At 37.2% G+C, this 21,779-nt stretch overlaps 1 protein-coding gene across 22 annotated transcripts in view; it reads right to left on the bottom strand.

The window, feature by feature from the left end:
- PMS1 (PMS1 homolog 1, mismatch repair system component) overlaps nucleotides 1–21,779 on the bottom strand; it is a 249,331-nt gene that overhangs the window by 126,727 nt on the left and 100,825 nt on the right. For all 22 annotated transcript variants that reach the window (XR_014829384.1, XR_014829390.1, XR_014829386.1 and 19 more), the window contains 3 exons: nucleotides 12,747–13,229; nucleotides 8,918–9,048; nucleotides 3,437–3,597 (listed from right to left, as the gene is read on the bottom strand). Coding sequence is in view for 14 of the 22 variants with exons in the window: in XM_084999203.1 (XP_084855329.1) it covers nucleotides 3,437–3,597; nucleotides 8,918–9,048; nucleotides 12,747–13,229 (775 nt within the window). In the remaining 8 variants the exon portion in view is untranslated. The remainder of the gene's footprint in view (nucleotides 1–3,436; nucleotides 3,598–8,917; nucleotides 9,049–12,746; nucleotides 13,230–21,779) is intronic.

Below are 21,779 nucleotides of genomic sequence, written 5' to 3'. Positions count from 1 at the left end.
CCTAGCCACAGAAATCAGCCAAAGAAAGGAAATTAAAAGAATCCAAATTGGAAAGGAAGAAGTAAAACTGTTACTCTTTGCAGATGACATCATGCTATGTATAGAAAATTCTAAAGACATTACCAAAAAACTACTAGAGCTCATTCATGACTTTGGTAAAGTTGCCGAACACAGAATTTATATACAAAAGTCTGTTGCATTTTTATGCAATAACAGAAAGAGAAATTAAGCAAACAATCCAATTTACCATCATACCTAGGAGTAAATCTGAGGTGGTAAAAGGCCTGTCGTTGGAAAGCTATGACACTGATCTAAGATAATGAAGATGATACAAACAGACGGGAAGATATACTGTGTTCTTGGATGGAAAGTATATTGTTAAAATAAACAAACTACCCAAGGCAATATATAGATTCAGTGCAATCCCTGGCGAGAGTTTTTGACTAGGGTGATAGTAGCAGAGATGGAGGAAGTTACAAAAACTGCTGAAAGGCACTGAAGGTAGAGTCAAGACTTGTTTTTGGACTAGTTATAAGGGAGGCAGAATCAAAGATAATGTCCACATTTTTGGTATGGCAATGCTGTTTTCTGTGATAAGGAAGATTGACAGTTTGGGGGTAAACCAGCATTAAAGAAGCAGGCTTTTTTATTTTTTTAAAAAAGATGTTGTACTTCAAAGATCTTGAATCCTAACATTAGTCTAACTACATACTCTCTCCCATTATCTTTCTACCCATTCCTTTATTCCAACTAAATTACTTCTTCGATTTGATTACCTTTAATCTCCTCAATCTCTACTAACTCTCTGGCCCACCAGCACCTCTCCCTCACCTTTCCCTCCTTCAGGTATGCGTAGTTAGTGACACATTAAAAATATTATCTCTAGCTTCCTGTACTTCCTTCTAGATTCTAACTAAAATCTAAGGGCAGAGTCCTACTATAATCTAATTCATCTTTATATCCCTCTCAGATCTAACACAATTTCTTATATATAGTATGCACTCAAATTTCCTTACGCATCTAATTGTTCTACCACAATCCTCTTGCTAATCCCTGACCCTTGGATAAATTTTACCAAGCACTGTTGGAGAATCAAAAAACTGTCCTGGCTGGATCCAATACCAATATTAGCTCTTATGAACCCTTAGTATGCCCTAAACATTGCATTTTCCTCTAATCACCTTTCTCTTATAGTACCTGCAACTCTGATTTTCAGATTGTTTCCACTATAATCAAATCCTCAGAGCCGCCTCAGCCTCTTTACTCTCAGCAGATAATTTCACCCTACCCCATTACCACATGTATCAAACATGACTTCTCTCAAATTTACCTAAAACACCTTTATTTTTACTTTAAAGCTCTCTTCTGCTCTTGATTCAGAGAATGGTTTCATCTTTCTAAAGCTCATATTGCTATCTCATCTCCCTTCCTGCTTCTTTTGGAACATCTGCTCTTCAATCTTTTATTGTCAGTCTTTTCCACCAAATCACGTTAATTTCTCTTTTCTTCACCACCATGTGACTTGCTGATTACACTTTTCACCACCGCTTCCACTCTCTGGCCAATTCCTACTACTTTTCCATTTATGGCTCTCTTCAAGGATATCACTGCCATCTAACAGCCACACCTGATGGTCTTATAGCAACTCTTACCCTATAAAGAATGTGGCACTACTTACTTATAAGATTCTTTCCTCACTTGACTTTTTTTTTGCTTTTTAGGGCTGCACCTGTGGCATATGGAGATTCCCAGGCTAGGGTCCAATCGGAGCTACAGCTGCTGGCCTACGCCATAGCCACAACAATGCAGGATCCAAGCCACATCTGCGACCCCCACCACAGCTCACAGCAATGCCAGATCCTTAACCCCTGAATGATGCCAGGGATCGAACTCACAACCTCATGGTTCCTAGTCGGATTCGTTTCCACTGCGCCATGACGGGAACTCCATCACTTGACCATTATACTACCTTTCTTTTGTTTCTTCTTTTACTCTCTCATTCATCTTTTTCAGACTGACCTTAAATGGAAGCAGAACTATCGTTCTGACCAAAGTTCTCTTTTCCCATTAAACTATCTTCCTTAACAATCATATCCACTATTGCTTTAACATTATGAGAAATACAATGTTAATAAAAATATTTGTATCTAATCCCAACTATTTCTCCTTCTGCTATTTCTGAAATCTTCCTTCTTTCCATACAGTTTTTCAATACATAAAACACTACCCACAACTCCTCAACCTTTATTTAGTTTATACTAACTCTTTCAAAAGAAAAGGTTCCTTTGAGGGCCCTAGAAACTATCAGTAAAGAATTGCCTCCCCAGAGTTCCCGTCGTGGCGCAGTGGTTAACGAATCCGACTGGGAACCATGAGGTTGCGGGTTCGGTCCCTGCCCTTGCTCAGTGGGTTAACGATCCGGCATTGCCGTGAGCTATGGTGTAGGCTGCAGAGGCGGCTTGGATCCTGTGTTGCTGTGGCTCTGGCGTAGGCCGGGGGCTACAGCTCCGATTTGACCCCTAGCCTGGGAACCTCCATATGCCGCGGGAGTGGCCCAAAGAAATAGCAAAAAGACAAAAAAAAAAAAAAAAAAAAAAGAATTGCCTCCACAATAGGCTGGGAAGGTTCACAGGAAAAACCTCTTGAAGGATTCACAGAAGGCTACTGAATTTAATATTCAGGAAAGGTAAAAATGGACTTAGAGATTGAGTAAATCTCACCCTCAGAGTACAGGGCCCACCATGATCACAAGTCTAAACAAAAATAGCTCACTTTTAAAAGGAAGAAAATAAACTTTATTAATAATCAGGTTTGTTTTAAAAAACTTGAGAGATAGAACCTCAAATACAGAGATAATCACTACTGTTTTACCATCACTCTCCAAAACTTTGACATGTAAAAATGAATATACCCAGCATCCATCCTCTATTACTTTTGATTTTTTTAATCCACTGTTAAATTTCTCATTAATGGTAAATACCACTAAAACCCCAAAATTTCCATTTAACTGAAAGCTACATCTTTCAGTTTCTCCCTCCCGCCCCCCCTCTTCTTTTGCTCCTGAATAGATCAGGGCTCAAAATCACATGACAGTACTTTTTAGACAAGAATTTGTCATAAAGGTGGAGCTATTTTGAATCCTTTCTGAAAAAACAAAACAAAAAGAACTTGAAACAAAGTGTCTGGTGCATAAGGCTCTTCCTCAATATGTACTCAAGAAATGATGTTATAGTGAGGATCCAAGACAGAGTTTACCACAACCAGCCTATGACGTGAAACTTTTAGTGGGGTTTTCTTTTTTTAATAGTATTTCCTCTTGCAAACAGATAATAAGCCTTGTGGAAACTTTACCATATTAAAAACATTTACTATCTTACTAAGGAACAGTTAAGTATCTTTAAAACCTAGCCAACCTACATAAGCTAATAATGCTTACCTCTAAGTAACTCATCACTTTGCGAGGTCTACATTCATAAACTTCCTTTGCATTTTTATTTAATATAGCATTAAGAATTTCTTTTAAATCCATTACTCCATAGAATGGAAGACAATTAGCCATTCCTTCTATTTCCAAATAGTTTTCAGCCATGGAAGCTCCTAAAAAAATAAATAAACAAACAAATAAAGCCACATATAGATACAGTGAGCTTAGCTTTGTTTAAACCATATTCCAGGACATGTCTATTAAAAACATAATCACTGTTAAAATAATTAGCGAACCTTCACTAGACTATTAATATAGCCAGGAAAAAGTTTTGTTCCTTAGCTGAAGAACAAATAATAACTTCCCGTAAGATTTCATATTCAGGAGTTCCCATTGTGGCGCAGTGGTTAACAAATCTGACTAGGAACCATGAAGTTGCGGGTTCGATCCCTGGCCTTGCTCAGAGGGTCAAGGATCCGGCATCATGGTGAGCTGTGGTGTAGGTTGCAGACGTGGCTCAGATTCCACATTGCTGTGGCTCTGGTGTAGGCTGGTGGCTGTGGCTCCAATTAGATCCCTAGCATGGGAACCTCCATATGCCGCAAGAGCGGCCCTAGAAAAGGCAAAAAGACAAAAAAAAAAAAAAAAAATTTCATATTCACATTAAGTCATAAGTGCTCAAAGAAACCACAAGTGCTTTAATATCATTCAATTTAATCACGATTATTGATGTTCTGTTCCCTACATTTGTTTAGAATATTTCTTACTTTGGAGAGAAAATGGAGTCCTATGATATTTATTAAAATAAAACTGGTTAAATGTTTTAACGACTGCTGCTGTTCAAATTCTATCCTACTGGTTTAATATCTAAAAGCCTGAATTATTTCCATGATTATTTAACTTACAAGTTGTTATAAAAATACTCACATGGTAAATTTGAGTTGACCCATTTATATACTGCCAAATGGTAAATTTGACTTGACCCATTTATATACTGCCAAATGATCACCACTATAGTAACTTATTAATATATTAGTAATTTGAGGAAAAGGACCATTAATGCTTATTCAAAATATTTTACTAAAATAATGTTTAAATCTGATACATTATCTACTATTTAAATTACTTTAAATAATTTAGTGATTAAAATAAAGCTAAAAACTAGCAATATGATTGGATATACAATGTAACAAGATATCCATAAAATAAAACATAATATCCATAATAATAATAAAACAGCACACATTCCCAGTCGTCAAATTTGGCTTTAGAATGAGTTTTATAATTTTAGAAAATAATAGAGATTTGTTTTCTTTGGCTATATATGTATAATTGCATTCTTAATATTGAAGACCACAAAATGTTACCTATAAGTAAAGAGAAAGAGTCCAATGTTAGATAAATCATAGCTATCAATGGATAAATTAAAAAAGAGCAACGTAGCTTGAAGAGTTTTTAGACCCTGAGATGTCAAAGACCCCATCCCTAACCTGTTTCCAGTTACAGACCAGTTCTTTGACCTGAATGGCCGATGCAATGGTAGTACACTAAACAGAGCAGGCATCCTAATGCTCTTCCCAGGAAAGGACTGGAGAATAATATAAGAAGATATTTAATCAAGCATTAAGGGATAAAATATAGAATTCAGGGAAGGGAGATAAAATGAGAGTTTGAGCAACCAAGGGAACTTAAATGGGACTTGAAACAGGGTTTAGACAGGTAAAGGCGAAGTAGCAGAATATTCTAGTTCCATTTTTTTTTTTTAATGGCTGCAGGTGAGGCATGTGGAAGTTCCCAGGTCAGGGGTGGAATCAGAGCCACAGCTGCTGGAGCTGTAGCCACCAGCCTACACCACAACCAAAGCAATGCCAGATCCCAGCCACATCTGCGACCTACACCTCGGCTCGAGGCAATCACAGATCCTTAACCCACTAAGCAAGGCTAGGGATCGATACTAGTTGGGTTTGCTTCCCCAAACCACAAAGGGAACTAACTCCTAGTTCACATCTTTTTACATATATACAGATAGGAAAACTTAACAGTCAAGAGACTTTTCACTATTGCTGGTTCTATACTATTTATAGTATGATTAGACTGAAAAGTCTAACACTGACTACATTAACCATGGAAAATTATACACATTTCATAAAATTACTTGTGGATTATGGGTAAAATTACTTGTGGACAAATGAGGTAACTGAGCAATCTGTGTTTACAAAATTTAGATATGTAAAACTCAGAGATATTTGGAATAATATTCAACTAATTTCCATAAAATTCTGTGAAATGCTCAGAAAATACCTTAGTGGTTTGACAAGCTGTCATTTCCTAAAATATGTAATTCTTACTGCTATAGAACAAAAGCTATTCTCATTAACAAGTGAAGTTCTTTGGGTCACATTCAGAATCTCTTTCCTTAAGGCCAGATGTATTCTTCCTCTCTGTCAAGTGCTTTTATCAAAACATGTTTTACGATAATTGGTAAACTGCCGATCAAAAGTTAGTCCAATTAAACAAAACTCTACTAAAAGAAAGAAATGGTCTTTAAATATGACATAGAAATTAATGGAGGAGTTCCTGTCGTGGCGCAGTGGTTAACGAATCCGACTAGGAACCATGAGGTTGCGGGTTTGATCCCTGCCCTGGCTCAGTGGGTTAACGATCCGGCGTTGCCGTGAGCTGTGGTGTAGGTCACAGATGCAGCATGGATCCCGCGTTGCTGTGGCTCTGGCGTAGGCTGGCAGCTACAGCTCCGATTAGACCCCTAACCTGGGAACCTCCATATGCCGCGGGAGCAGCCCAAGAAATGGCAAAAAGAAAAAAAAAAAAATTAATGGAGGAGTTCCAGCTGTGGCTTAGGAGAAACGAATCTGACTAGCATCCACAAGGATGCAGGTTCAATCCCTGGCCTTGCTCAGAGGGTTAAGAATCTGGCATTGCTGTGGTGTAGGCCATCGGCTACAGCTCCAATTCAATCCCTAGCCTGAGAACCTCCGTATGTCCAAGTGCAGCCCCAAAATGACCAAAAAAAAAAAAAATTTAATGAAGGGAAAAAAATGAAGGCGTTCCTGTGTGGCTCAACAACTAGTATCTATGAATGTGAGTTCGATCCCTGGCCTTGTTCAGGGGGTTAAGGATCTGGCCTTGCCACAAGCTTTGGTGTAAATTGCAGGCGCATCTTAGATCTGGCATTGTAGTGGCTGTGATGTAGGCTGGCAGCTGCAGCTTCGATTTGACCCCTATCCTGGGAATTTCCATGTGCCACAGGTATAGCCCTAAAAAAACAAAACAAAACAAAACAAAACAAAAAAAAACAAAAAAACAAAAAAACCACAAATGTTTTTAACTTGATTTGTTATTGACAAGAGAAATAATGCTGATGATAATTTAATTTCAATCAAATTAAGTCAGTTTGTACATGATTGTCTTAATCATTTTGCATCTTTGGTGCCATCCAAAGTACCAAAGGCATTTATAGGACTTAAAAAAACACTACCTACAAGCTAAGAGCTGAAAACATCTGTCAGACAGAAACTTACTGGGTGATTCAAATATGCTCTTGGAACAGACAAGGGTAGTTATCCTAATTAAAAAGAAAAATGGCTGTGATAATATTTTTCATGAAAAAAAAAATGGTAGCTGCCACCAATGCCACATAGTCAATTAGGAAAAGAGATTAAGAAAAAAAAAATCTTGTTACACACACATACATAAACTCCTTGCTCCACACTTCAAATAAATTTTTACAATGTCAGAAGCTTTGGGAAAAAAGGATTTTTAGGAGGACCAAAAAAATAATACTGGTCAGTTCAGGTCAGAAAGAGATTACTGGAGGATGGGAAGAAAAGAGAATATTTGAAAACATACCATTGCCAAGTACTATGCTGATTTACATAAGTACCTAGAGTTTAGTGCTAACAATTTCATGAATTAAATATATCATTTTATTAGGAAATCAAAATAAATTAGTTAAAAGCTAGGTTTTAAAGGCAGATTTCTTGGGTTCATATCCTGGTTCTACCATTCTATACCCTTAAGCAAACAATTTCTCTGAGCCTCATTTTCTCCATCTATAAAATGGGCACAATAACAGAAACATAGGGCTACTAGAAATATCAATTGAATTAATACATTTAATGCTTAAGACCAGTACCCTGCTGATGAGGAAACACTGAAGCCAACGAACCTTCCCTAGAACACATGTTTTTAAATGGCTAAACTGGGATGTGGAGTAACTCTTCACATCTAAATATCTAGGATTGAGGTAGAAGCTAAGTTCTGGGTAGGTTTTCTTATAAACCACTAGTCAATTAAATTAAGTTTGGAACACCAAACCATTTTCTGTATACATCACATTTCATGGTTATGGACACTGTTTTTAGTTATTTTCTTTTCATGTCAGTAAAGGGAGGTGGGACAGTGGAATCACTCACTCTTCCTGGTACCTCTGTGCCTCTTGATACTAGATGAAGGGAAAATAATAGGATAAGATTAGCCTAGGTAGCTAGTTAAGTATGGAAACTATGAAAGAACAGAGAAGGGGCCAGCCAGGAAAAGCGAAGTCTCCTAGCCAGATTTTTTTTTCTCCCCATGCAGTAAATTTCCATAATAAGCAACCAGTATTATCACAGTCTTTTTAGTAAAGCCATGGAAGCAAATAATCTACTCTACAGAATAGTGAGACTGCTTATGTTATATATCTTGCAGGCAAAACAAGTAGAAGTTTTTAAAAAAGGAAAGGGGAAGTCCACTTTTGTTAGTCCATTCCAGTATCCTACATATTTATTTCTACTTAATCATCTAAGGAGTATTTAATAATTTAGTTAAACACAGCAGGCAGTTTGCATATTGTGACAAACGATGGCAAAAATTACAATGAAACTACTTTATTAGTTATAAAAATGCAAATGCAAGGAAGTGAACTGAAAGAGATACCAAACTTGCTTAATTCAGGCAGAGGTGACCTTTTTGAAACGACTGTTTTTACACAGCTGACAGTGTACTTTTTAATTTTTTTGAGGTTTCACATAACTTTTATTTATTTATTTAAAATTAAGGTATATAACCTTATATTCATTTCAGGTGTACATTGTAATGATTTGATATTTGTATATACTGCAAAATGATCACCACAATAAGTCTAGTTAACATCTGTCACCAGAAATATTTACAGTGTTTTTCTGGTGATGAGAACTTTTAGGATATACTCTCTTAGGAACTTTCAAATACACAGTACAGTATTATTAACTACAGTCATCATGTCATACATTATATCCCCATGACTTACTTTACACTTTACCCATTTGCCCATCCACCAACACCCGCCTCCTGGCACCACTTAATCTGTTCTCCGTATCTATGAGCTCAGTTTTGACACAGTACTTTTAGAACACAAATGTAAACCATGATATCTGTAAATCATGAAACACAAACGTAACTTTTGGAACAAGACCTTTTTTTCAAGTCAGGAAGTATTAAATAACATTATCATACCTGGTATCAATTTTATCTTGAAACCATTTGCAGTAAGACGAGGATCAGACAGATAAGTTGATCCACTGTATCTTGGGTCATCTGTTGTCATTTTATATAAAATCTCTAAATAATGAGATCCATTAAAAAGACTGAAAAAGAAATTATGGCCCTTTAACTTATTAAATACATAAAATGAAATATGAGGATTTATGGAAAAAAGTTAATCCAACAGTCCTTTTAAAGTGTTATCATCAGTAACCAAAGTACAAAGGTGTAAGTCACCCTGTGAGAAACTTTACTTTTTTATATTTCTGTCAATATCCACAGACCTATTAGATAAAGTGTTACAGAAAGGAAGAACACACATAAAAGACAGTTTCTATCTTCTAAAAATGTTACAAAGTAAACATGAAATTTAAAAGGTGCTCCTTCTATATAATCCAAAAATTTTACTTATAAATAATGCTATTTAATATCTTTATTTAGACAGACACAATACACTGTCAAGTTACCAAAGTAGTCCATTCTGTATAACAGTTGAGTGGTCCTCAACTGCCACTCAAGGTTTCTTCAATAATAAGAAGGTAAGCATGTAACTTTTTCTCTCAGGAACTTATAAATGTAGTAATTCAGGGATGTGGAGAGTTTATTCCACTATACTACAGGCATGGTATGTTTGCCAAAGGTGGCATATGAAATGATTCTGAGTGGTACAAGCCCTAAACAAGAAATTGAGGTCAAAGGCTATAGAGAGCACAAATTAACCTTTCGTGTTGGATTTAGGCTTGGTCAGGGTGCTTGATAACATGTTATTTACAGTAATGTGTCTGTTGTGGTTGATACCTACCATGTGGTAGATAAGTAAGGCACTGTTCTATGTTCTATCCAGTGCAGGGTGATGAGCTGCTATTTCTCAATTAAAATTCTATACCCCTTGAAACAGTAAATGAATAGATGATGTATTTGCTTGTCACCACCATAAGGTTGAGGACCCCACTGGCTATGAGAGTAGATATCAGAGAGGAGAACTTTGGCTGTATATCAGATGTGCTCTATTGGTCTAACATTTAGAAGATCAATCTAAGAGCTGGTGGAGGTGGTGGTGGCAGTGATAATAATAAAGTATAGAAATAAGTGGTACAGGATCTACACTTACTGTCTAGATCCACCATTTATTTACAACTGTATGAAGCCTGGTAAGTTACTTAATATTCCTGTGTTTCAGTTTCCTCATTAAAATGTGGATGCCTAGGGAGTTCCTGTTGTGGCTCAGTGGTTAACAAATCTGACTAGGAATCATGATGTTGCAGGTTCGATCCCTGGCCTTGCTCAGTGGGTTAAGGATCCGGCGTTGCTGTGAGCTGTGATGTAGGCTGCAGATGCGGCTTGCATCCCGTGTTGCTGTGGCTGTGGTGTAGGCCGGCGGCTATAGCTCCCATTAGACCCCTAGCCTGGGAATCTCCATATGCTGAGGGTGCAGCCCTAAAAAGACCAAAAAAAAAAAAAAAAAAAAATGTGGATGCTTAGTATAAGGTTACTATGAAGATAAGATCATGAAACCTTTGTTAGTAAAGTTCCTACCTTATAGTAAGTGCTCTATAAACATTAGCTATTGTATTATCATTGAACTCTTACTTTGTATTTTACAGATCTCTAATTTACTTTGCTGAGAGATAAACAACACAATCTGCATTAGACGCTGATGAGAAAACTGAGCCAAACCCATAATTATCCTGTTTATGACTTGCTGTGAAAAACTTAATTAATTTGATGGACATGTCATATTTCAGAAGAAAGGTGAAAACTGTTGCTATCCATTTTCAAATAAGAAAGATCTACCACCAAGCTAGGAGTTCCTGTCGTGGCTCAGTGGTTAACAAATCTGACTAGGAACCATGAGGTTAGGTTCGATACCTGGCCTTGCTCAGTGGGTTAAGGATCTGGCGTTGCCGTGAGCTGTGGTGTGGGTTGCAGACACGGCTCAGATCTGGCATTGCTGTGGCTGTGGCGCAGGCCAGAGGCTACAGCTCTGATTGGACCCCTAGCCTGAGATCCTCCATATGCCACAGGTGCAGCCCTAGAAAAGACAAAAAAAAAAAAAAGATCCACTACCAAGCTAATATGGACCACAAATAATTTTTAATGTATTTGTTTCTGAACAGAACATCACAAAGAAAAACATTTTAGGGAGTCTGTTGTGGCTTAGCGGAAAGGAATCTGACTGGTATCTGTGAGGATGCAGGTTTGATCCCTGGCCTTGCTCAGTGGGCTAAGGATCCAGCATTTCTGTGAGTTGTGGTATAGGTCACAGATGCAGGTCGGATCTGCGTTGCTGTGGCTGTGGTGCAGGCAGGCGGCTACAGCTCTGATTCGATCCCCAGGCTGGGAACTTCCATATGCCGTGGGTGTGGCCCTAAAAGAAAAAAAAAAGAAAGAAAAACATTTACAAAACCTATAATTCATACAAGCACAAAAAGATTTTTGATATCTAAATGAAAATTTACAAATATTTTAGAAAAGCAATTGAGCATAAAATTTCAAATACAACCTTAGCTCTTTTTAAGGGAAGAAAAAGAAAAGTACTATGAGATGTTTGAACTGTTTTAATATAGCCTAAGACTGTATTAATTCTTTTTAATTCTTCCTTTGACAGTTTCTTAAATCAATCTTGAGAATACTGAAAAAAATTAGTTACTGTGATTATTACTGCCTTAATTAAAAAGTAGCTTTAGCAAATGGTTTTTCTGCTTCTGCCCTTGTTTTTCTTTCTGAGCTAACTGTGATTTCAAAATGAAAGAGGGAAAAACAAATTAAACACCACCACAAGGAGGCATAGAAAAGAACAGAAACAATGGAATATTTCAATGAACAAGTGACTCTATATCCACAATAGGTTAATGGTATGATATTAGGTGAGATTTTAAATCCATAACAAAATGTAATGGTTGAACCTTGTTTAGATATAAATTAAATTTAATAATTTCAAAACTATAAAAAACATTTTGAGACAATGAAGAATAATTCCAAGGAATTATTACCATGTAATAATGAAAAAGATATTGTGGCTAGGTAAGAAAACAGCCTTTTTTTTACCCCCTCTCTTTTTTAGGGCCACAGGTGCAGCATATGGAAGTTCCCAGGCTAGGGGTCGAATTGGAGCCTTAGCCACAGCCACATGGGATCTGAGCCGCGTCTGTGACCTATACCACAGCTCACGGCAGTATCAAGTCTTTAACCTACTGAGCAAGGCTAGGGATCAAACTCATCCTAATGGATACTAGTCAGGTTCATTACCACTGCGCCACAACAGGAACTCTGAAAATAGTCATTTTTGAAAGAAACATACTGAAAACTCTAAGGGTGGGAACTGTTCTAAATTCCTTAGCTAAGAAACAATAATGTATATATATGTGTGTATACACACACACACGTATATAGACAGAGAAAATGTGGCATAATCTTGATAATTGTTGATAAAGGCATTCTATTTTAGTATATGTTTGACATGTTTAAAAAAAAAACAACAACAGTACACAATGAAGAAAGGCCATGGCAATCCAATGTCAGAATTAACCTGGGGAAGTCACTAATGTACAGGGGGGCACTGAGCTTGATATTTCTTAACTGCAGAAGTAAACTATCTAGAATATTCTACAACATTTGTTTTAAATATTTTAAATTTATTTAAAAGCAATTAATTTCTTTAAATATTAGAAACCCAGTTTTAAAAATGTCTTTAAATAAATACCTCTGTTCCCTACTAGGAAACACTTCTAACTTTTTACTTTCAGTTTCAGTTAATAAATGTTTTTGGAGAAAAAAATATATATATATTATTTCATCATACCTCTCTGTTAATATAATTGGCTTTTCCAGTGGTTCTGCAGGAAGTTTATGATTCTCAAGAAGTCTTTTAAACAGCAGAGCTTCTTCCACTCTATATGGATTTAATAACATTATCTCTGTTTTGGATGTAATTAGCCATGCATCAGGAAACTTGAGACTATGGATCAAGCAGAGTTCATCCTTTTCTTCTAAGTCAAATTTGTTATGTTTATCAAAATTCTTTTTTAAGTTTTCCATAGAGAAGGGGATCTGAACTATTTTAATGTTTTGGTTCTTTTTTTCAAATTGGGACTGAAAGAGCTCATCAAGTTTTGGCTGATTAGATAACGAAGTTTTCAACTTGTGCCTCTGTGCCAAATTCCACGCGCTGGTGGGTTTTATCTTTTTTTTCCCATCTTTTAATGATATTTGTGACTCCTGTTCAATGGCTTTCTTGATTTGCCTATTGTATCGTTCCAAGTCTTTAGTAGCCTTCTCTTCATATCTATGAATAGAGATAAGAAAGAACTAATGAAGTCAGAATCAGAAATACATTAACATCTAAAATAAAATTTTATAAAAAACAAAGAGTTAGCATTCCAGGTTCAGTAATGATGAAGGAGCTCATATTAGACTAACCCTCCCACATATAACCATGATAAACTCTGAACAAACTATAGAAATCAACTATTTAAAATAGGCATTGAGGAGCTATAAAAAGCATGCAGAATTTGTAATGGATTCAACCCTTGAAAATAAAAGATCCACCACATTTACACTACTTTTACCCAGAGGGCAGTCCCCAGCAGTAAGAGAGAATAGCAAGAACTCAATCAGAAAGCTCTACTCTTACTAGACTAAGTCATAAGAACACAAAACTTCTTGCTTCCAAAACAACTAGCAATTGAGGGAGAAAAATCCCAAGGGTGAGTATCTAGAGGAAAATAACCATTAAAAGGCTAAATGAGCTAAACAGAGATTTCAATGGCTGTTGTGTGTAGGAGAAACAAAATTTGGAGTTTAAATTTCATATAATTAGATGGCTTGGTAAACACTTTGGGCTTCAATTAAAACTAAAGAAGGGCCACATCCTAGGGGTAAGGGAAAAACAAAAACAAAAACAAAAAACAATGTTCTGGAACTAAGGAAGCTGCCCTAGGACTACTAGCAAAATTTAAACACTCTTTGCCTGAGGAAGTGTAAAACAGAGCCTCCACAAGCTCAAGGTGATCGTCAGTAGTTTAAATGTTGGTAGAACAAAATTCAACACTTTTCAGAAAAAGATAACAGAATCCAGAGTTTTTACAACATATCACCTATACATTCATTATACAAGCAAAAGTTATCACTCAAGCAGTAAAACAGGAAAATGTGAATTACAGTAAAGAGAAAAAGTGGACAGTAGAAACAAACTCAAGATGACACAGATGTTGGAATTGGAAAAAAATTTTTTAAAATAGGTATATATATATATATATGGACTTAAGGAAAAGATGATCAAAGTGAGAGACCAGAAAGAGAAGGGAAATTATAAAAGAACCAAATGGAAATTCTAAAACTAAAAAATACAGTATCTAAAATGAAAAATACACTGGGCAGACTTAACAGCTGATCAAAGATGGCAAAAGAAAGGGTCAGTAAACATGAAGACAGAACAATAGAAATTATCCAATCTGAACAACAGAGGGAAAAATGATTGAGAAGATTGAGAAGAACAACTCAGTGACCTATGGCACAACAAACAACCTAACACATATATAACTAGAGTCCCAGATAAAAGATATGAAAGTGATGGGGAAAACAAAATTCAAAGAAATCATGGCTGAAAAGTATCCACTTTGGATAAATGCAACATTTTACAGATCCCAGAAGGTCAGTGAATCCCAAGCAGGATAAATACAAAGAAATACACAGCTAACTACATTAGAATCAAACTACTGAAAACCAAAGATAAAGATAAAATCCTGGAATCAGAAAAGAAAAAAAAAAGATTTAATAAAAAAGGAGCACTACAACAAATGATGGATATTACTTCTCATCATAAGCAATGTAGAGCCAGATAAAGATGAGTAAATCCTTTAGCTAAAAGAATTCAGAATTCAATTATACCCATAAAAATGTCCTTCAAAACCAAAGCTGAAATAAAAATGTTCAGATTACAAAAAAAGCTGAGAATCTGTGGCCAGTGTAATTACCTTACTAGGAAATTTCATGCCACTAAATGGAAATTCAGATCTATAGGAAAAAATGATGAGCACCAAGGATGGTAATTGCACAGCCAAACAGAGTAAAAAAAAAAAAAAAAAAAAAAAAGAATTAAAAAAAATTCTCTTATTTTGAATAACCCATTAAATATTTTAAAAATGGCATTTTAAAGTGAGATTTATTTATTTTATTTTATTTTTTTTTTTGTCTTTTGTCTTTTTGTTGTTGTTGTTGTTGCTATTTCTTGGGCCGCTCCCGCGGCATATGGAGGTTCCCAGGCCAGGGGTTGAATCGGAGCTGTAGCCACCGGCCTACGCCAGAGCCACAGCAACGCGGGATCCGAGCCGCGTCTGCAACCTACACCACAGCTCACGGCAACGCCGGATCGTTAACCCACTGAGCAAGGGCAGGGACTGAACCCGCAACCTCATGGTTCCTAGTCGGATTCGTTAACCACTGCGCCACGACGGGAACTCCAAAAGTGAGATTTATTTTTATGCAGAGGTAAAATATATGACACCAACTGTATAAATGACAGGGTAAGTGGAATTATACTTGGAACATTTTTATAGTTTATGTGAAAATGGTACCCTACTAACTCTAAGTTGAGTATGATAAATTAAGGATGTATAATATATTCACCAAAGCAAAAAATAAGGCAAAGCCAACAGAGGAATTAAAATTAAAGAATAACCCTAAAGAGGCTGCCAATCTCCCAAAACAAGGAGGAACAGAGGAACAAAATTGAGACCAAAACACAACCATATCAGTTATTACCTTAAATGAACAAAATACTCTATGTGAAAAGCAGAGATTGTCAGACTGAATTTCAAATGCAAAATTCAGAGATAGAGGTGTGGCCAAGATGCTGAAGCAGTAGGACCCTGAGCTTGCCTCCTGTCATGGGCACAACAAAATTACAACTATTTACTGAGCAACTACTGATGAGAATGAACTAGAGAAAAACATCTACACTAAAGATATAAAGAAGGAACGACAAGATGGGTAGGAGGGACACAGCTTAGGCATAGTTAAGACCCATACACCCATGGTGGAAGACCCTCATACAGGAGGAAAACATCAATCACAGAGGTTCTTCTTCAAAAGCCTGGGGTCCAAGCCCCACATCGGGATCCCCATCCCAGAGATCCTGCACCAGAAAGACAAGTTCCCATAAAGCTTGGCTCTGAAGGTAAGTGGGGCTTACTTTCAGGAGAGCCAGAGGGCTGAGGGAAATAGATTTCTCTCTTAAAGAACACAAGCAAAATTTCACACTCTAAGACCCAGCAAAGTAGTAATTTCAAAGGAGCCTGGGTAAGACTTCTCTTCTGATTTTGGAGACCCTCTCTGAGAGAGGCAGGAGGGAAGTGGAACTCACTTTGAGGACAGATATGCTGACACCAACCATTTTTGGAAGCTTGTACTACCATGTGGACACTGAAGCTGGCAAGTGTCATTATGGAAAGTTTATAGCAATACAAGCAAGTGTCATTATGGAATCCTACCTCTAGCTTATTAACCTTGAGATTCAGCCCTGTGCACTAGCCTTTCATCATCAGTATCGGGACTCCTCAGGATAAGCAGTTAACTGGGCAAGGACATAGCCCCAAACACCAGCAGGATAGCTCCCACAGGACCCCTTGAGCCCACAGCCACTCTAGGACCTGTCCCCACCTACCAGAAGGCCCAGAACCTGGTCCACGCACCAATGTACAGACATTAGTCCTAGGACCCTCAGCTAGCTATTAGGGCTGGCCCTAGTACCAGCAAGTAGAAACCAACATGGGACTCCCTAGTCTGAAACTCCAGGATCTGGCTTTGCCTACCAGGGGGGAGGCAATAGACCCAGGGTATCCTGGGCCTGGCCCTGCCCACCAAGGGACTAATATGAGCCCTGGAAACCCCAGCCCCTATACCCAGAGATCCTAAGATGCAACTCTGCCCACCAGTGTGCCTGCAGTAGCCCCAGGACCCAGTCTCACCCACCAGTGGGTCAACACCAACTCTGGGACACCGAAGACTTGACAGTTAGACATTAGAAACTGGCCCATGCACCAGCAGGCCAACATCTCGACTATAGGGAAAGCTGTGTCAGGAACCATCTCTGCCTACCAGCAGGCAGACACAAAATCCGGGACCCCCCAGCCCACAGCCATCCACCTTGAGACCCAGAATTACCAGCCAATCGGCTAGGACTAGCCTTGGGACCCACCAGGACTCTAGCCAGTCTCTCATGACCTGGCTCTGCCAACCAGTGGGCTGGCACCAGTACCAGGACTTCCCTGACTGTGCGACCAGTTGTGCCAGCACCCTTTGCACAAGATAAGTCATTGTAACTAAATGGAATGGCCAGCCATATCTACCAGCACACCCACAGTAGTCAGACTACCACAACAGAAGGACCCACACAATCCAAGAGAGGGCATTCCCAAAGCAAATAGCTCTAGTTACTAGAGGTGAATATGCTACTGGCTACTAGGACATCTCTTACAAAAGCCATTTCTCTAAAATTGGGAAAGTGAACAAACCTATTTTTTATAGAAATAAAAAAAAGCACATTAGGCAAAATGAGACAACAGAGAAATATGTTTCAAACAAAGGAAAAAGATAAAAAAAAAAAAACACCCCCAAAATTAAAGTGGAGATAAACAATCTACCCAACAAAGAGTTCAAGGTAAAGACCATAAAGATGCTCAAAGAACTCAGGAGAAAAACAGATTAACACAGTGAGAAGTTAGAAGTTTTTGACAAAGAGAAAATACAGACAACCAAAGATAAAGAATATAATAACTGAAATGAAAAATATATTGAAGGAATAAAAAGTAGATGATACAGAGGAACAGATTAATGAGCTGGAAGATGAAGTAGATATCACTGAAGCTGAACAGAAAAAAGAAGAAAGAATAAAAGGAAATGAGGACAGTTTAAGAGACTGCTGGGATAGCAAGTATATTAACATTCTCATTATAAGGAAAAGAGAGAAAGAAAGGGCAGAGAACATATTTGAAGACATAAGAGCTGAAAACTTCCCTAAACCTGGGAAAGGAAACTGACATTCAGGTATAGGATGCACAGAATCCAAAACAGGATCAACCCAAAGTGACCACAACAAGACCCAGTGTAATTAAAACAGCAAAAAATAAAGAGAGAATATTAAAAGTAGCAAAGGAAAAGCAACAAGTTACACACAAGGGAACTCCCATAAAGCTATCAGCAGAAACTCAGCAGGTCAGAAGGGAGTGGCATGATATCTTTAAAGTGATAAAAGGCAAAAACCTAAAACCAAGGCTTTTGTTCAGATTTGAAGGAGAGATCAAAAGTTTTACAGACATTACCACAAAACTAGCTTTGCAAGATGTGTTAAGGACAACAGATAAAAGTGTTGATGTGGACAAAAGGGAGTCCTTGTGCACCACCACTGGTAGGAATGTAAATTCGTGCAGTTACTATGGAAATAGTATGGAGATTCCTCGAAAAATTAAAACTAGACCAACATATAATCCAGCAATTCCACTTCTGGGTATTTATCTGTAGAAAATAACATGATAAATATAATTAAGGCTGCTGTACATAATAACATGAAAGATGTTAAGAAAGAAAATTCCAAGAGTTCTCATTATAAGGAAAAAAAATACTGTTTCTACTTCTTTAATGTTGAACATCTATATGAGACAACAGTTCACAAAAATTATTACGGTAATCATTTTATAACATATTTAAGTTAAATCATTATGCTATATACCTTAAATTTATACAGTGCTGTATGGTGAATATACCTCAATAAAACTGGGAGAAAAAAACTGCCTAAAAATTTTAAACATTAAGAATTTTTTTTGTTTTAGGGCCACACCCACAGCATAGAGAAGTTCCCAGGCTACAGTCACATTGGAGCTATAGCTGCCAGCCCACACCACAGCCACAGCAGTGCGGGATTCAAGCCACATCTGCTACCTACACTACAGCTCACAGCAATGCCAGATACTTAACCCACAGCAAGGCCAGAGATGGAACCCGCATCCTCATGGATACTAGTCTGATTTGTTTCCACTGCACCACAATAGGAACTCCCAAACATTATGAATATTTTAAATGAAGTAACTACTAATATTTTTAATTATTAACATTTAGAAAATGCACTTTGGGGAGTTCACACTGTGGCACAGTGGGTCAAAGATCCAGTGTTGCCTTTCGGGTGGGAAAGGTTTGATCCCTGGCCCACCACAGGGATTAAGGATCTGGCATTGCCACAGCAGCTGTGACACAGGTTGCAACTTCAGGTTGGATTCGATCCTTGGTATGGGAACTTCCATATACCATGGGTGTGGCCAAAAAAAGAGAAAAAAAGAAGAAAATACATTTTGGGAGTTCCCTGGTAGCTCAGTAGGTTAAGGATCTGGTGTTGTCACTGCTGTGGTGTGGATTCAGTCCCTGGCCTGTGGCTTCAATCCCTGGCTACAGGAACAGCCAAAAAAAAAAAAAAAAAAAAGAAGAAGAAGAAAGAAAATACACTTCATCAGAAACATCTTCATCTTAGTATAGGTGAATGTTTTTGTTTCACTTTCACATTTATTCTTGCTTTGCATACTGAAATAAGTACAGTGGTTTGTTTTTTTTTTGTTTGTTTGTTTGTTTTTTGTCTTTTTGCCTTTTCTAGGGCTGCTCCTGTGGCACACAGTTGTTCCCAGGCTAGGGGTCTAATCAGAACTGCGTCTGCGACCTATACTGCAGCTCACGGCAAAGCCGGATCCTTAACCCACTGAACAAGGCCAGGGATCGAACCCGCAACCTCATGTTCTTAGTTGGATTCGTTAACCACAGAGCCACGATGGGAACTCCAGTAGTGTTCTTTATTCTACTGATCTGTGCTAAGTATGCTACCAACCTGCTCTTAAGCATTTAATCAATTTCCTATGCAAAATTCTGGTCTAATTTATTTGGGAAAAGCACCAAGAGATGGGTAATGGAATCCTTTTCTATCAAAACATCACCAACTCTCAGGGGAAAAAGTACTAAAAAAAAAAAAAAAAACCCTGTATAATAATTAATTTTAAATAAAGGAACATAAAGCACTATCTAGTACAGCAAAATTAAAATGTAGTCTACTTTATTTATTTATTTAGCTGCACTCGGGCATGTGGAAGTTCCTGGGCAAAGGATCAAACCTGCGCCACAGCAGCAACCTAAGATGCTATAGTGACAATGCCTGATCCTTAACCCACTGAGGCACTAGGGAACTCCTGTAGTCCACTTCAAAAACAAAAGCAAAATCTAGCTATGTGTTGTATATGGTCTACAAGAGTTAACACAGACAGTTTGGGAAAAAGAAAGAGACACAGATTGAAAGTAATATAATAGAAAAGATAAACCATGGAAATGGTAAGCATAAGAAAGATTTGCTATAGTAATATAACATAAATAAGAAATGATACCAGAGATAAGGAAGAGCATTTCATAATGACAAAAAGGGCCATTAGGAAGGTACACCAATCATAAATGTGCATGCATCTAATAAAAGAGCTTCAAATTACATGAAGTAAAAACTTACAGATCTAAAGGTAGAAATATATCCAGAATCATAGTTGGGGACTTCAATACCCCTCCCTTAGTAACTGACAGAATTACATCAAAAATAAAGCCATAAAAGGATTTTAGCAATACTGTCAACTATCTTGAGTTAACTATTATTTCAGAACACTATATCTAATAACTACAGAATTCAGATTCTTTTTAGGTGTTCATTCTTCAAGACATGCTACCGGGCTTAGTTCTCAATAAATTTCAAAAGATTTATTTTATTTTATTGTTGCTTTTTAGGGCTGCACCCTTGGCATGTGGAAGTTCCCAGGCTAGGGGTCAAATCAGAGCTACAGCGGCTAGCCTACGCCACAGCCACAGCAAAATGGTATCCGAGTCGTGTCTGTGACCTACATCACAGCTCATGGCAACACCAGATCCTTAATCCACTGAGCGAGACCAGGGATCGAACCTGCATCCTCGTGGTTCCTAGCCGGGTTCATTAACCACTGAGCTACGAAGGGAACTCTGAAATTTCAAAAGATTTAAATCAATCAATATTTTCTCTATCTACGCCAAAATTAATTACAAAGCAGTACCAATGAGATACTTAGACAAACTCAAAATATTTGGAAACTAAACAACACAGCTTTATTCATAATTGCCCCCAACTGGAAAGAATACAATATCCATCAACTGGAGACCGAAAAAACAAATGGTGGTATACTTATACAACTAAAATATTCACCAAAGAAAAGGAATTAACTATATGGATACATTCAACAAACATGAATGAAAATCACAAAAATATTTTGTTGAGGGGAAAAAGCTGGATATAAAGGAGTAAGTATCATTACGATTTTATTTATAAGAAGTTCAAGTACTGGCAAAACCAAGCCAGTGTGATGGAAATCAAAACAGTGACTGTGAATGGAGACTGGCTTGTAGGTAGCACCAGGAAACTTTCTGGGCTGATAAAAATGTTCTATATTTTTCTGTGATGTGGTTTCATTGGTGTATACATGTGAAAATGTATTTAACTATATATATAGTTAAGATCTATGCATTTCACAGTAGGTAAATTTTATCCATTTTAAAAACCACTTAAAGTATAAGGAAAAAAGGAAATAAATAAAATAAAATAAAATAAAAAATAATAAAATAAAATAATAAAGTTAAGGAGTCAATTTCAAGTCTGAAGAGTTTCTTAAATATTTGCCGTAGCATCAACATGGAAGAAACAATTCCCTGAGCACAACAAAAGAAAACTTACATACATTTAGTAATTGGATACTAGTTAAAAAATAAAGTCACCATAATAACATTCAAAATAAAA

This window comes from Sus scrofa, chromosome 15 (assembly GCF_054392235.1).
Source record: "Sus scrofa isolate SSC_HxYL_T2T_F1_AM1 chromosome 15, Sscrofa_HxYL_maternal_Yorkshire_Landrace_v2.0, whole genome shotgun sequence".
Taxonomy (NCBI): Eukaryota; Metazoa; Chordata; class Mammalia; order Artiodactyla; family Suidae; genus Sus; species Sus scrofa.
The sequence above is the reverse complement of the archived record's forward strand: the minus strand, read 5'-3'. Positions and strand labels throughout refer to the sequence as shown.